General features: G+C 37.4%; 2 protein-coding genes across 3 annotated transcripts in view; both read left to right on the forward strand.

Moving 5' to 3' along the window:
- Positions 1 to 15,151, forward strand: part of LOC131547622 (glutathione hydrolase 1 proenzyme-like) — a 91,390-nt gene that overhangs the window by 42,290 nt on the left and 33,949 nt on the right. For both annotated transcript variants that reach the window (XM_058788272.1, XM_058788273.1), the window contains 4 exons: positions 8,042 to 8,128; positions 8,310 to 8,499; positions 8,734 to 8,894; positions 10,272 to 10,421. In XM_058788272.1, coding sequence (XP_058644255.1) covers positions 8,042 to 8,128; positions 8,310 to 8,499; positions 8,734 to 8,894; positions 10,272 to 10,421 — 588 coding nt within the window. The remainder of the gene's footprint in view (positions 1 to 8,041; positions 8,129 to 8,309; positions 8,500 to 8,733; positions 8,895 to 10,271; positions 10,422 to 15,151) is intronic.
- LOC131547788 (von Willebrand factor A domain-containing protein 5A-like) lies at positions 14,278 to 15,110 on the forward strand. Its single transcript, XM_058788456.1, has 2 exons — positions 14,278 to 14,405; positions 14,490 to 15,110. Exons 1-2 carry the CDS (start codon positions 14,343 to 14,345, stop codon positions 14,673 to 14,675), a joined length of 249 nt encoding a protein of 82 aa, XP_058644439.1. The 5' UTR covers positions 14,278 to 14,342; the 3' UTR covers positions 14,676 to 15,110.

Below are 15,151 nucleotides of genomic sequence, written 5' to 3' on the forward strand. Positions count from 1 at the left end.
ACGAGTAGTAAAGAGAAACTCACCTGTGTCTAGTCATGAAGATGTATATTTCAACTTCAGCAGACTATTTTTTACAGCTAACGTTATGTGAGAGTGAACTGGGCCAAAATACAAAAAGTTAAACATTGAGGATATATTATTTGAAGATGTATCATGGCCAAATAGTTATTTTAAAGTGTATATACATCCTGTAAATTATGTAAGTTAAATTTACAATACTTTACATACAGTACATTTAAAGGAAGATGTGAATAGTTTCTAGAAATAAAAATTCCAGAAATTAATTTTGAACTTTCTGTATTTGATTATACTTTCTTACTAAGTTCTTAGAAAGTTCAGCCACTATCAATCACAACAATTACAGATGATTAAGCATATACATTGTAAGTTTGTTGTTTTACACACATGAACACTATTTCATAGTTGTGAGATGCATAAGAAATCTTTAGACACGTAACACAAACCATAATCCATAACAACAAAAGACAATACTTTATTTAACCTTTTCTGATAAGAAGTGTGTGCTGCAAACACGAGCATATTTGACAATAGTTTCTGTCCAGTCCGCTCGTTTTATCTCGTTTAAGCACAGCTGTCGTCGTTTTTTTTTGTCTGAGAGTGACAGCAGGTATGCGTTAAAATTTCAAATTGGAGCCTGTACTACGTCGATTCTTGCATCCAACATCACAACAAGATGATATTTTAAGCTCCTCGTGTAGCCGAATCTGCGCTGGTTTGAATGGGCCGCCTCCAATTTTCCCTTTGTTTTGCCTCCAGCTAGCGCGGTGACGTAATCGTGATGTCGGCGCAAAAAGGGTCTATAGATAAAAGTACTATTAAAGTTTTTTTTTTTAAATGTGTACAGTTTTTGAAACTATGGCTCAATTTCTCAAAACTCTACACACAAAACCGCAAAACACACAAACAACATGCAAAACGTCACACACATAATCCAAAAGCAAACACTTCTTTCAAAACTGTTTTAACTCTTCTAAAAACTTTATTTTTGCGTATTAACTCTACACACAAACATAAAATAATTAGCCACATACACGCCAAACACTCAGATGTGGAAAATGTAAAGTACTACTCTCATGTGTCTTTTGCTTGTTCAGAGTGCAGTGGAGCACAGGAGTTTGTCAAAGCACTCACAAACACATGCATATGCACATATACACTGCATGTACAGTATGTACAACTGATGGATTTTACACAGTTATGCAACTGAACTGAATCAATACTGAACTGACTTGAGCTACTGACTTGTAAGAGCTGCTTTACAGCAAAATTTGAATTTGATACTACTGTAGTATGAAGCTGCTGTATCTCTATTGTCTATATTGTTTACAGTGCTTTAGAAATGAAGTTGACTTTCGGACTTTGCTTATTTGCACATTCACTGTGTGTGTGTGTATATATATATATACAGTGAGGAAAATAAGTATTTGAACACCCTGCTATTTTGCAAGTTCTCCCACTTAGAAATCATGGAGGGGTCTGAAATTGTCATCGTAGGTGCATGTCCACTGTGAGAGACATAATCTAAAAAAAAAAATCCAGAAATCACAATGTATGATTTTTTAACTATTTATTTGTATGATACAGCTGCAAATAAGTATTTGAACACCTGTCTATCAGCTAGAATTCTGACCCTCAAAGACCTGTTAGTCTGCCTTTAAAATGTCCACCTCCACTCCATTTATTATCCTAAATTAGATGCACCTGTTTGAGGTCGTTAGCTGCATAAAGACACCTGTCCACCCCATACAATCAGTAAGAATCCAACTACTAACATGGCCAAGACCAAAGAGATGTCCAAAGACACTAGAGACAAAATTGTACACCTCCACAAGGCTGGAAAGGGCTACGGGGAAATTGCCAAGCAGCTTGGTGAAAAAAGGTCCACTGTTGGAGCAATCATTAGAAAATGGAAGAAGTTAAACACGACTGTCAATCTCCCTCGGACTGGGGCTCCATGCAAGATCTCACCTCGTGGGGTCTCAATGATCCTAAGAAAGGTGAGAAATCAGCCCAGAACTACACGGGAGGAGCTGGTCAATGACCTGAAAAGAGCTGGGACCACCATTTCCAAGGTTACTGTTGGTAATACACTAAGACGTCATGGTTTGAAATCATGCATGGCACGGAAGGTTCCCCTGCTTAAACCAGCACATGTCCAGACCCGACTTAAGTTTGCCAATGACCATTTGGATGATCCAGAGGAGTCATGGGAGAAAGTCATGTGGTCAGATGAGACCAAAATAGAACTTTTTGGTCATAATTCCACTAAACGTGTTTGGAGGAAGAAGAATGATGAGTACCATCCCAAGAACACCATCCCTACTGTGAAGCATGGGGGTGGTAGCATCATGCTTTGGGGGTGTTTTTCTGCACATGGGACAGGGCGACTGCACTGTATTAAGGAGAGGATGACCGGGGCCATGTATTGCGAGATTTTGGGGAACAACCTCCTTCCCTCAGTTAGAGCATTGAAGATGGGTCGAGGCTGGGTCTTCCAACATGACAATGACCAAGCACACAGCCAGGATAACCAAGGAGTGGCTCTGTAAGAAGCATATCAAGGTTCTGGCGTGGCCTAGCCAGTCTCAGACCTAAACCCAATAGAGAATCTTTGGAGGGAGCTCAAACTCCGTGTTTCTCAGCGACAGGCCAGAAACCTGACTGATCTAGAGAAGATCTGTGTGGAGGAGTGGGCCAAAATCCCTCCTGCAGTGTGTGCAAACCTGCTGAAAAACTACAGGAAACGTTTGACCGCTGTAATTGCAAACAAAGGCTACTGTACCAAATATTAACATTGATTTTCTCAGGTGTTCAAATACTTATTTGCAGCTGTATCACACAAATAAATAGTTAAAAATCATACATTGTGATTTCTGGATTTTTTTTAGATTATGTCTCTCACAGTGGACATGCACCTACGATGACAATTTCAGACCCCTCCATGATTTCTAAGTGGGAGAACTTGCAAAATAGCAGGGTGTTCAAATACTTATTTTCCTCACTGTATATATATATATATATATATATATACACTGAATACCCAGTCAACATGTGAGGTCACGTGATGATCACAGTGACATCACACCATTCTCATACAGTGACAATCACAGTGTGAGTAATATATGAGCTCATTGTGAACTCAAAATGTTGAGCAGGTTGAGAGGAAGCAGATCAAATATTAGTCACCGGGGGGGCATTCTACTTCCTGTTTCTCAACACTATCACAGAGATATCACAGTGCTCTCACATGATGAGCTCATGAGTGCACGCCCAGCTAACAGATTTCTGTTATAAGATACAACTGAAACATACGTTACCATCGTGGTGAGTAGTGTTTTCTTTAGTTGGGCTCTTGACCCTTGACTTTATAACATTATATATTTTTGGGGCTGCTGTAACTGTGTTTGTAAAGCACATTTGTTATGGCAAGAAAACCAAAAGAGACTGCAACCAGGTGATATTGGTTTGTTGCTGATGATTGCAAAGCAGCCATCACCTATGCTCAATATACTGTCTCGGTGAGGTTTTATTAATTAACACTTTCTAAATAAAATAGTTCTGTGTTTATATAGTATAGGATCCAGCAGTCTCATAATCAGTTATGAAGGATTATAAAAGCATAAGACACAAACATTATTAACTACCCTCTCATTTAAAAACAAGTGAGACATCAAGAATCGGTGTATGAATCTCAACAATGGTGACAATCAAAAGCGTCATGCTGCAATGCATGCTGGGTGCCTAGTCTCTGTGCAGTGAGTGCACTTTGACCTCACATTAGTATGAGCACACAGTGAGGGCGCTGTGAGGTTACACTTTTAGCTCACTGTTACCTCACATTGTGACCTCATCACGAGTATCCTGTGAGCTCATGGTGACATCACTGTGAGATCAAATTGTTGACTGGGTATGCATCTGTGTTGTATGCATATTCTGTGTATGTATATATATATATATATATATATATATATATATACATACACTGAATATGCATCTGTGTTGTATGCATATTATGTGTGTGTGTGTGTGTGTACATGTACGTGTACGTACAAATGATGTCTAAATGTTTTCACACATGATCACTGTGTGTAGGTCATCAGTAAATGAGTGTGGCATTAAAATGGCAGTGTTTTCCAAATGAAATATAAGAGCTGTTAGTTTTGATTGATGTGTGTAATATAGAGAACTGTGTTTAGATGCTATTTACACTAAGTGCAAATACACACTAAAACACCCCAGTGTATATATAATCCACACTCAGAGTGTTAAAATAGTAACACTGAAGCAGTTTTAAAGTTAATGAGATAATTAGTTTAGTAATTGAGTGATGATTGAACATTAATGAAGAACACCTGCTGTTAACAAAGTGAATAACTGAAAGAAAGAGAAAGAAGAACAGAAAAAAGAGATGAGACGAGCAGAAATACAAGAACTACAACTGACTTCAGTCACAGCCTTAGATGAAATCAACACAAGATAAAAGAAGACATTAAATCTCTCAAGATCTCAGCAGAGGATGATTAAACAACTCCACAAACAGTATTACCAGCTTCACACGTTACTAACCAGACTGACTTTAGATGTTGATGTTTTAGTTTTGTTTGAATTACCATTATCGAGGTGAGTGCTTGCTTTAGTTGGGCTCTTGACCCTTGACTTCTGTCAGATCTATCTCTGTGTAACAATGCATGTGCTGTTATAAAGCAGAAAAATTAGTGCTGCACATTGAGCAGCTAATAGCTGTTTTCATGTGATGAGATAATCATCAGGCACTGACCTGTATACCTCCAAAATAACTTTTTTTCCCCCTTTAAATTATATTATAATTGGGTTTTCAATAACCAACCCTGTGAAAGTATAGCATGCAATAAAAGTGTTGCTCCAACAGCTATATTGAATGAATTTTAAATCTGTGTAATGCATATAAATATTTAGTGTTATTTAGACACACACAGACATCAAGAACCAGCATCTGAATCTCAACAATGGTGACAATCAACAAAATGTGTCATGCTGCAATGCACACTGGGTAACACCATAGTAAAAACTCCCTTCATGCACTGCAGCATGAATAATTATTGTCACCATTGTTGAGGATCTTATGATAAGTGTTCACGTGGACAAGCCTGACTCATAGAGTATTTTTTTTTTCCAATTTTTAAGCATTACGGTGACTTCTGTTTAATAGGACTTCTTTACAGTAGCTGGATGTCACTCAATAAACCATAGAGAGATGTTACTTAAAAGCAGAAAGTGTAAACTCATCTGCTTCTTCAAGCTGTTAATTCAGCAATGTACAAATGTTTGCTGTGAAGCAATATTGCAATTGCTTAAAAACAAACCATTTTCAGTTATTTTACCATTTTCATTTTCACTAAAAGGGTCAAGAGCCGAACTAAAGCAAACACTGCTCTCCATGATGGTGGCATCATTTTAACCAATAAAATATCAACATCTGATCCTCTGTGATTCTCAATAACAGCAGGTGTTCATCACTAACACACAATCATCATTTAATTAGACACTTAATTATCTCATTAACTTTAACTCTTTGAGGACTTGAGATTTGACTCGAGACTCGTTTGTGACTTGAAAGGAATGACTTGGTTCCTCCTCTGGTGAAATCAGTTGCTGAGTTCATGGGTGGAATAAACACATGGCAGGACTTTTACTTTCTGACCCCTGGACTTTACACCTCTGTCTGTAATATATCTGCTTGTTTTACACTTTTTGGCCACCAGGTGGTATTGTGAGCAAATGAAGCCTCCAGAAATTAACCCTTTTTTGAACCACTTAGCTGAAAAGCTTAATGCTTCATGAAGCTTCATTTCACCATCACTACTTACTACACGCAAAAAAATGATTTGGTCTAATTTGCGCCAGTGTTCATGTGTTTCCACACTACAGAGTGTTCAAGTATAATTGAAGCAGTGCTGGAGTTAAGGAGATAATTATGTGATGATTGATCATTAATGATGAACACCTGCTGTTATCAAGAAGAATCACCGAAGGAAAGAGAAACACAAGAACTACAACTGACTTCAGCCACAGCTGAAGATGAAATCAACTGAAAAAAAAGAAGACATTAAATCTCTCAAGATCTGATTAAACAGCATCAGACTGACCAGATTGACTTTATTTCTGTCAGACTTCTAGAGAAGCTCTTATTGAGAATTAACAGAGGTTTAGATGCTTTATTGTTTTGTTTGAAATCACCATCAAAGATACCAGTGTTTCCTTTTGTTGGGCTCTTGACCCTTGACATTTTGGTGTTAATATTACGCTGGTTGCTTTAATTGTGTGATCGTTTAAAACACACTTAGCTTAACCAGCGAAGACAAGTGAAAAAGAGTTGTGGGTAGATCTTGTCACTGGTCCCTGACCTCATTTCAAGTCCAATTTCTGATTATATAGACATTATACTGTTTTAGATTTTTTCGTAGCTTCATATCTTGCAGTATTGGAAATATCAGATAATTTTAATAATTTACAAATCACCTTGTGCACATTAAGTTTTCATCTGTGTCAATACAAAGACCACAGACATCAAGAATCAGTGTATGAATCTCAACAATGGTGACAGTCAAGAAAATATTCAGATAAAACTCTGAACATCACAAAACAAGCTACTAAAAGTCACAACTATAACAGCATACGAAATAAAATAGTAAGAATAAAAGAAAATAATCAGACAATTCAGCTGTTGTTTATTCATGCTGCAATGCATGCTGGGATACATGGAGAGTCTTGTACTATGCTGGTACCCAGCATGCATTGCAACATGAAGCATTTTGTTGACTGTAACCATTGTTGAGATTCATACACTGATTCTTGATGTCTGTGATCTTTGCATTGTTACAGATGAAAAGTTTTTGAGCACAAAGTGATTTGTAAATTATTTAAATTATCTGATTTTACAAAACTACTACATCTGAAGCTAAATAAAAATCTAAAGCAGTACTACATCCATACAATCAGATGTTGGACTTGAAATGAGATCGCTACCCACAACTCTTTTTTTTTTTTTTTTTTTGGCTTAGCTAAACGAAGTGTTTCAATATAAACACACAATTAAAGCAACCAGTATAACATTAACACCAACATGTCAAGGGTCAAGAGCCCAGAGCCCAACAAAAGGAAACACTGGTCTCTTTGATGGTGATTTCAAACAAAACAATAAAGCATCTAAACCTCTGTTAATTCTCAATAAGAGCTTCTCTAGAAGTCTGACAGAAATAAAGTCAATCTGGTCAGTCTGATGCTATTTAATCAGATCTTGAGAGATTTAATGTCTTCTTTTTTTTCAGTTGATTTCATCTTCAGCCGTGGCTGAAGTCAGTTGTAGTTCTTGTTTTTCTCTTTCCTTCGGTGATTCTTCTTGATAACAGCAGGTGTTCATCATTAATGATCAATCATCACATAATTATCTCCTTAACTCCAGCACTGCTTCAATTCTACTTGAACACTCTGTAGTGTGGAAACACATGAACACTGGCGCAAATTAGACCAAATCATTTTTTTGAGTGTATACACTGGGAGTGTTGATTTAACACTGGGGGGTTTTAGTGTGTATAAATGTTTGCATTTTATAGAATTTCACACTTCTAAAGAAAATGTTAAATTATTGTAAAATTATACTAAATTTTATTTGTGAAAATACATATTTTTTTTACAGTGCAATTCTGGTGACACACTTAACTGGGAGTAAACAGCCTGTTTTTTTGTTTGTTTCTTTGTTTTTAATGCTGTTTGTTCATCAGCAAACCAAACCTTGACCAGGTTCCTGGATCAACCTCCTTGTTGGTTATTCAGATTTTAGGGTTTGAGTTAATGTTATGGTTACAGGCTTGAACTTCTTTGTCAACCTTTTATGTCCCTCTGATTTGGGGGAGGTTATAGTTCAGATCCACATAAGAACTGTGATCCTTTGACAGGAATTTTAATCCAGGAATCATGGTGACTGCCATGATCAACACATCACTGTTAAATGAAAATTAAAAGTTCATGTTTTCACCCTCAGGAACAGTGGAGACGATTAATGCCAGAGAAACTGCTCCAAGGAAAGCATCAGAGAACATGTTTAGCAATGGCACAAAGAAAAATCCAGGTAAACCACCAATGATGAATATTTTCCAAACTCTAGTGACCATTATGATTTTACAACACTGAAAATATTTAGTAAGCACATGTTACCATTAAAACAGCAAAGTTAATTTATTTTCTGGTTTCTTGCCATTTTAACCCCTGAATGACTAGATCACTCCTCTGTGTTTTGTAATGAATAACAGGATTGTTAATAGCTGTACCAGGAGAACTGCGTGGTTATGAGCTGGCACACAATAGAAACGGGAGACTGCCATGGAAGGAGCTGTTTAAGCCCAGTATAAAGCTGGCACGAGATGGATTTAAGATTGGAAAGGCCTTGGCCAGAGCCATTAAAGAGAATGAGAAAACAATTCTGAATAATGCGGCATTGTGGTAAGAATAAGTGGTTTCTTCTTAAGTAGTGAAAAAAATGGATTTTTTATTTATTTACTTTAATTAAAAACACACTATTTCAGTGGCAGCTGCTTTGTCCAAAGATGAACACCAAAAATTTCCTACAAGGCAGATCTGATTATATGTCACTCTTTACACTGGGGTCCCTAAATCATCAGCCTTTTCATTTACATAACATAATCTTGCTTCTGTTCCTGTCTCTCTTCTTTCCAGTGAAGTGTTTTGCAAATCAAACAATGAGACCAAGAAGGAAAATGATCCTATAAGATTTCCCAAACTAGCTTGCACCTATAAAATGATAGCAGAAGAAGGAGCAGGTGCCTTTTACAATGGGTCATTGACTCAGAGTATAGTGGATGATATCAAGGCTAAAGGTTATTTAATGCTTAATGCTCAGAGGCGGACAATCCAGGGGTCAGAAAGTAAAAGTCCTGCCATATTTTTGTTCCACCCATGAACTCAGCAGCTGATTTCACCAGAGGAGGAACCAAGACATTCCTTCCAAGTCACAAGCAAGTCTCAAGTCAAATCCCAAGTCCTCAAAGAGTTAAAGTTAATGAGATAATTAAGTGACTAATTAAATGATGATTGTGCATTAGTGATGAACACCTGCTGTTATTGAGAATCACAGAGGATCAGATGTTGATGTTTTATTGGTTAAAATGATGCCACCATCATGGAGATCAGTGTTTGCTTTAGTTGGGCTCTTGACCCTTTTAATAACTCAAAAGTAGTTTGGTTTTAAGCAAATGCAATATTATTTCACAGCAAACATTTGTACATGGTGTACAAATGTTGCTTGATGTAACTTGATGTAGCTTATGTTTTCTTTTAAATCATTTGAATGAACATCATGAAGGTGTCTTGCTTTGATCTATTGAGTGATATTCAGCAACTACTAAATTGCAGGGGAAAGAAAGTCCTCTTAAACAAACGGCACTCTAGTGACTATATACTAGGGGGGAAGAACTACATCAGCTCAGGCTTGACATGAACACTTATTATATGATCCTCAATGGTGGTGACAATAATTATTCATACTGCAGTGCATGATGGGAGTTTTCACTATGCTCTTACCCAGCATTCATTGCAGCATGAAGAATTTTGTTGGTTGTCACCATTGTTGAGATTCATCTGAAGAGTTGAAGAGTTCAAGTGTTTATATACATTACACACAGTGGATTTCAAATTAGTTTATCATTACTAATAGAGCAACGTGCTCCTTGCATGCTGCAGTTTCACATGGTTGCTTTTTCAAAACCTAAAAATATGAAAGAAAAAAAAACAAACAAAAAAAACAATCAGTTTATATCAACCAGTTCTGCTTTATAACAGCACACACATTTTTACAAAAGTCTAACACAGGAGTCAAGGGTCAAGAGCCCAACTAAAGCAGACACTGCTCTCCATGATGGTGGCATCATTTTAACCAATAAAACATCAACATCTGATCCTCTGTAAATCTCAATAACAGCAGGTGTTCATCACTAATGCACAATCATCATCTAATTAGTCACTTAATTATCTCATTAACTTTAACTCTTTGAGGACTTGGGATTTTACTTGAGACTTGCTTGTGACTTGAAAGGAATGACTTGGTTCCTCCAAAAATATGGCAGGACTTTTACTTTCTGTCCCCTGGATTGTCCGCCTCTGTTAATGCTTAAATTTGACTCTTTATATAAGGGTCTAGTGATATAATTTTATCAAAGCATGCAACTCTGTATGAATCTTTGTTTCTTGTAACACAGGAGGGATTATAACACGTGAGGACCTAATTAATTATCCAGCAAAGAGGAATGAATATGCATTAAACTTTACTGTGGGGAAATACATATTTCATGCTCCTAATGCTCCATTCGGTGGACCTGTGCTCGCTCTGATACTCAACATACTCAAAGGTCAGTGAGTGTCTACGGGGCTGCTAGTCAAATGGGTGCCCTAAGCAGAATTTTACTGTTGTGCTCCCCATCCCCCCATACACATGACTCATGTGTGTCCAAATTCAGCTATTATTATTATTATTTTTTTTTTTTAATTATTAACATTTTGCAGATTATGCAAGGTTTATGTGAACTTATGATCACACTTATACAGGCTACTTGGAAAACAAAAAGGAATGCAATATGCCAATAAAATATTTTTGAGCTGAGCATAACTGAGCAAAGCCATATTTCACTATAAAAAATACATATTTTTTTTCAAAGGTTTTATTTGATTTATTTTCATGATTTTTCATGGCCTGTAAATCACAATTTTAAAATGCCCTGATATTTTCTGGTTTTGCATGACCATGTATCACCATATCAATGGTTTGAGCACTTTTACTAGCGACTAGAGCACAATTATAAGATTCTATTTCATTTGCTCATGTGACAGTCAGTTGCCTTCTTGAGATCAAAAAAGATACCCAGTCAACACGTGAGGTCACGCGATGATCACAGTGACATCACACCATTCTCATCTGGTGATCCTCACAGTGTGAGTAATATATGAGCTCATTGTGAATTCAAAATGTTGAGCAGGTTGAGAAGAGGCAGCTCAAATATCAGTCACCGGGGGGACATTCTACTTCCTGTTTCTCAACACTATCACAGAGATATCACAGTGCTCTCACATGATGAGCTCATGAGTGCACGCCCAGCTAACAGATTTCTGTTATAAGATACAAGTGAAACATACGTTACCATTATGGTGAGTAGTGTTTGCTTTAGTTGGGCTCTTGACCCTTGACTTTGTAACTTTATATATTTTTGGGGTTGCTGTAACTGTGTTTGTAAAGCACATTTGTTATGGCAAGAAAAAACAAAAAGAGACTGCAACCAGATGTTATTGGTTTGTTACTGATGATAAAAATGCAGTCATCACCTACGCTCAATATGCAGCCTTGGTGAGGTTTTGTTAATCAACAGTTTCTAAATATAATAGCGCTGTGACTACAGAGTATAGGATTCAGTAGTCTCATAATGAGTTATGAATGATAAAAGCATAAGCCACAAACTTTATTAACTACTGTCTCATTTAAACACAAAGAGAGACATCAAGAATCAGTGTATGAATCTCAACAATGGTGACAATCAAAAGCTTCATATTGCAATGCATTCTGGGTACCTAGTCTCTGTGCAATGAGTGCACTTTGACCTCACATTAGTATGAGCACACAGTGAGGGCGTTGTGAGGTTACACTTTTAGCTCAGTTACCTCACATCGTGACCTCATCAGGAGTATCCTGTGAGATCAGGGTGAGATCACTGTGAGATCAAATTGTTGACTGGGTAAGACATGATGAGGTGATCAGAAGCCTCAGAAAACTGCTCAGAATAAGTTCTAGTGAGAGTTAGATGGAGAGCGGGTGCAATCCCGTAAAGAACGAATGATAAAAAGTGCTGAGTGTGTAAGTAAGGGTCGTGAGTTGTGAGAGTGAACACAATAAGAAACACACTGCACTATGTCTCTATAATTTGCGCATGCAGCATGCAGCAAATTTAATGTTATTTAAAAAATTAAGCGTCTTGCAGATAGGGGGGCACAAGGAGAATCTGGGGTGCGTCACCTTCCCAGAGGCGGACAATATTTTTGTTCCACCCATGAACTCAGCAGCTGATTTCACCAGAGGAGGAACCAAGTCTCAAGTCAAAACCCAAGTCCTCAAAGAGTTAAAGTTAATGAGATAATTAAGTGACTAATTAAATGTTGATTGTGCATTAGTGATGAACACCTGCTGTTATTGAGAATTACAGAGGATCAGATGTTTTATTGATTAAAATGAAGCCACCATCATGGAGATCAGTGTCTGCTTTATTTGGGCTCTTGACTCCTGTTTTTTTTTTTGTGTATATAATTAGGTTTTGAAAAAGCAACCCTGTAAAACTATAGCATGCAAGGACTGCATTACATTAGTTATAATAAATTCATTTGAAATCCTCTGTATGTGTTGAATATAAGCACTTCAGCTTTTCAGCAATTTAGACACACACAGACTTCACGAACCAGCATATGAATCTCAACAATGGTGACAACCAACAAAATTCTTCATGCTGCAATGCATGCTGGGTAAGACCATAGCAAAAACTCCCATCAAGCACTGCAGTATGAATAATTATTGTCACCACCATTGAGGATCGTATGATAAGTGTTCATGTCTAAAAGACTGAGCTGATGCACTTTTCCCCATAATATGTAATTGCTACAGTGACATTTCTTCAATAGGGCTTTATTTCTCCCGCAATTCAGTAATAGCTGAATATCACTCAATAAACCAAAACAAGACAACTTCACGATGTTCATTCAAATGATTTAAAAGCAGAAAACATAAGCTAATCGGCTACATCAAGCTTTTGATTCTACAATGCACAAATGTTTTCTATGAAATATTGCATTTGCTTAGAATCAGAGTTGAGTTACTAAAAGGGTCAAGAGCCCAACTAAAGCAAACACTGATCTCCATGATGGTGGCATCATTTTAACCAATAAAACATCAATATCTGATCCTCTTTAATTCTCATTAACAGCAGGTGTTCATCACTAATGCACAATCATCATTTAATTAGTCTCTTAATTATCTTATTAACTTTAAGTCTTTGAGGACTTGGGATTTGACTGAAGACCTCCTCTGGTGAAATCAGCTGCTGAGTTCATGGGTGGAATAAACATATGGCAGGACTTTTACTTTCTGACCCCTGGATTGTCCGCCTCTGTGTATAAGGAGCAGTAGTGAGTGTCTATATATGGATTACAGGTTGGAAATGCTAAGGTCAGCATTCTGCAATTACTTTAAATAATTCACCATGTAATACAGACATCTGAATATTTCATTTAGGACTGGCCCATGGCATACACTGTAAAAAATGATTCACTATATTTACTCAATAAAATTGTGTCAACAGATTACAAGCAATATTATTAATTAAATTCAACACAAAAAAATTAATTAGAATTAATCAAATGAGATGCTTATAAATTAATCATTCAAAATGAGTAAAATAGCACAAACAAATTAAGTAAAATTTAAACAAAAATATTGATTTCACTGGCAAAAAACAAAACAAAAAAAAACTCTATGCTAATGAATAGTATGCATGCCAGGCCAGTAGTTGGCAAAGAAGAAACACCTCGCAAAAATGTAATATGCATGCACATGACGTCACCTTTTTCACAAATTCATGTTTTTGTTGTTCACATGGAGATGATACAGGCATTGTGTTCAAAAGCTTGTGTTTCCAGGCCCCCCCCCAAAAACAGTTATTGAAGACACCTGATGTTAACACACAGAATCACTGAAGGAGAAAATCTGAATTTTTAGGTTACCATTACGGTGGTCAATGTTTGCTTTAGTTGGGCTCTTGACCCTTGATTCTTTAACATTAGATTTTGTTTGGCTGCTGTTGCAGAGTTAAACAACAGTTAGACAAGCCAAATGAGAAGGTGGTCTGGTGGTGTTGATTATGTGTTGTCATCATCATTTGACCTGAATCTCTGAATTAGATTCAGTATTACAGTATAAGATCTGAAGTTTCAGTATAACCCAAAGGGTTTCTTAAAAATTGTTTTTTAGGCACACTCTGACATCAAGAATCAGAGTATGAGTCTCAACAATGGTGATAAACAGCATATTCAGATAAACAGATCAACTCTGAACGTCACAAAACAAACTACTAAAAATATGCAATACATGATGGGAGCTATTGATGAGTTTTGATTTATCGCACACCCCTACTCTTGCATTAGTTCATGTCGATGGTCAGCGCTGGAGCTGCTCTTGTGTCTGCAGGTGCTTCTCCTTCGGGATCGGTGAGGGTGCGAGTACGGCTCTCATCACAGGAATGGCCAGAGAAGGTTCTGGTCACGCTCAGTTCATCACAGGCACTGACCGCATGCAGCCCAAAGTAAGACCTGCTGTTAAAAACAGACTGGATCCAATCAGTGCAAGATGTTGAGGTGTTTATTTACAAGCCTCTCATCTCCGTCAGGTGATGCAGTCGCTCAGGTTTGCTCTCCAGCCGGCTGTGGATAATATCTCTGTGAACTGGACCGTTCCTGAAGGTGTGACGGTGGACATGCTGTCTCCACCCATCAACACCCTGTTCCAGGGTCAGAGGGCGCTCATCCACGCTCAGATTAAAGGACAGGTGAAAGCTTTGCATGGTTTAATCTAATAGGCTTCTGGAGACCAGCGTCATTCATTTGTTTAAACCAAGGGTTCAACAGCCAGCAGCCTGCAGCCCAAATTTGACGTTTTTCATCTTTTAGTGCCTCTATGATGTAAGAAAAATGGCTGTGTGCTGACCCAGATGTGACCTGACACTGTGATGTGATAAAAATAGGGCTGCCCCCCTAATAGTTAACTAACTGTTGGTCATCGAGAAGAGGCTTAGTTGACCAAAAATGTATTAGTCTCTTAGTAGAAATGCAAATCTGGCAGGAAGTCCAAACTTTCACTTATCATTCATCAACCTCAAATATGGCTTATCATTTGAAAAATATGTACGTAGTAGCAACTTAACACCGCTGCTCTCTCTATCATTAACCTAGCTAGATAAATGTGTGCTATTAGGCGTCTATCCAAGTGCAGAGAGTGGAAGCTGTTAGTGCGCTACTCCATGATATGAAGGCACCGGCGCGATCACTGACA

The sequence above is a fragment of the Onychostoma macrolepis genome, chromosome 01 (assembly GCF_012432095.1).
Source record: "Onychostoma macrolepis isolate SWU-2019 chromosome 01, ASM1243209v1, whole genome shotgun sequence".
In the NCBI taxonomy this organism is placed as follows: domain Eukaryota; kingdom Metazoa; phylum Chordata; class Actinopteri; order Cypriniformes; family Cyprinidae; genus Onychostoma; species Onychostoma macrolepis.

Excerpts from the sequence above, each read along its gene's own strand:
- LOC131547788 (XM_058788456.1), top strand. The coding sequence starts at position 14,343 with ATGGCCAGAGAAGGTTCTGGTCACGCTCAGTTCATCACAGGCACTGAC. Across the intron at positions 14,406-14,489 it reads CTGACCGCATGCAGCCCAAA|GTGATGCAGTCGCTCAGGTT; the intron begins GTAAGACCTGCT and ends CATCTCCGTCAG.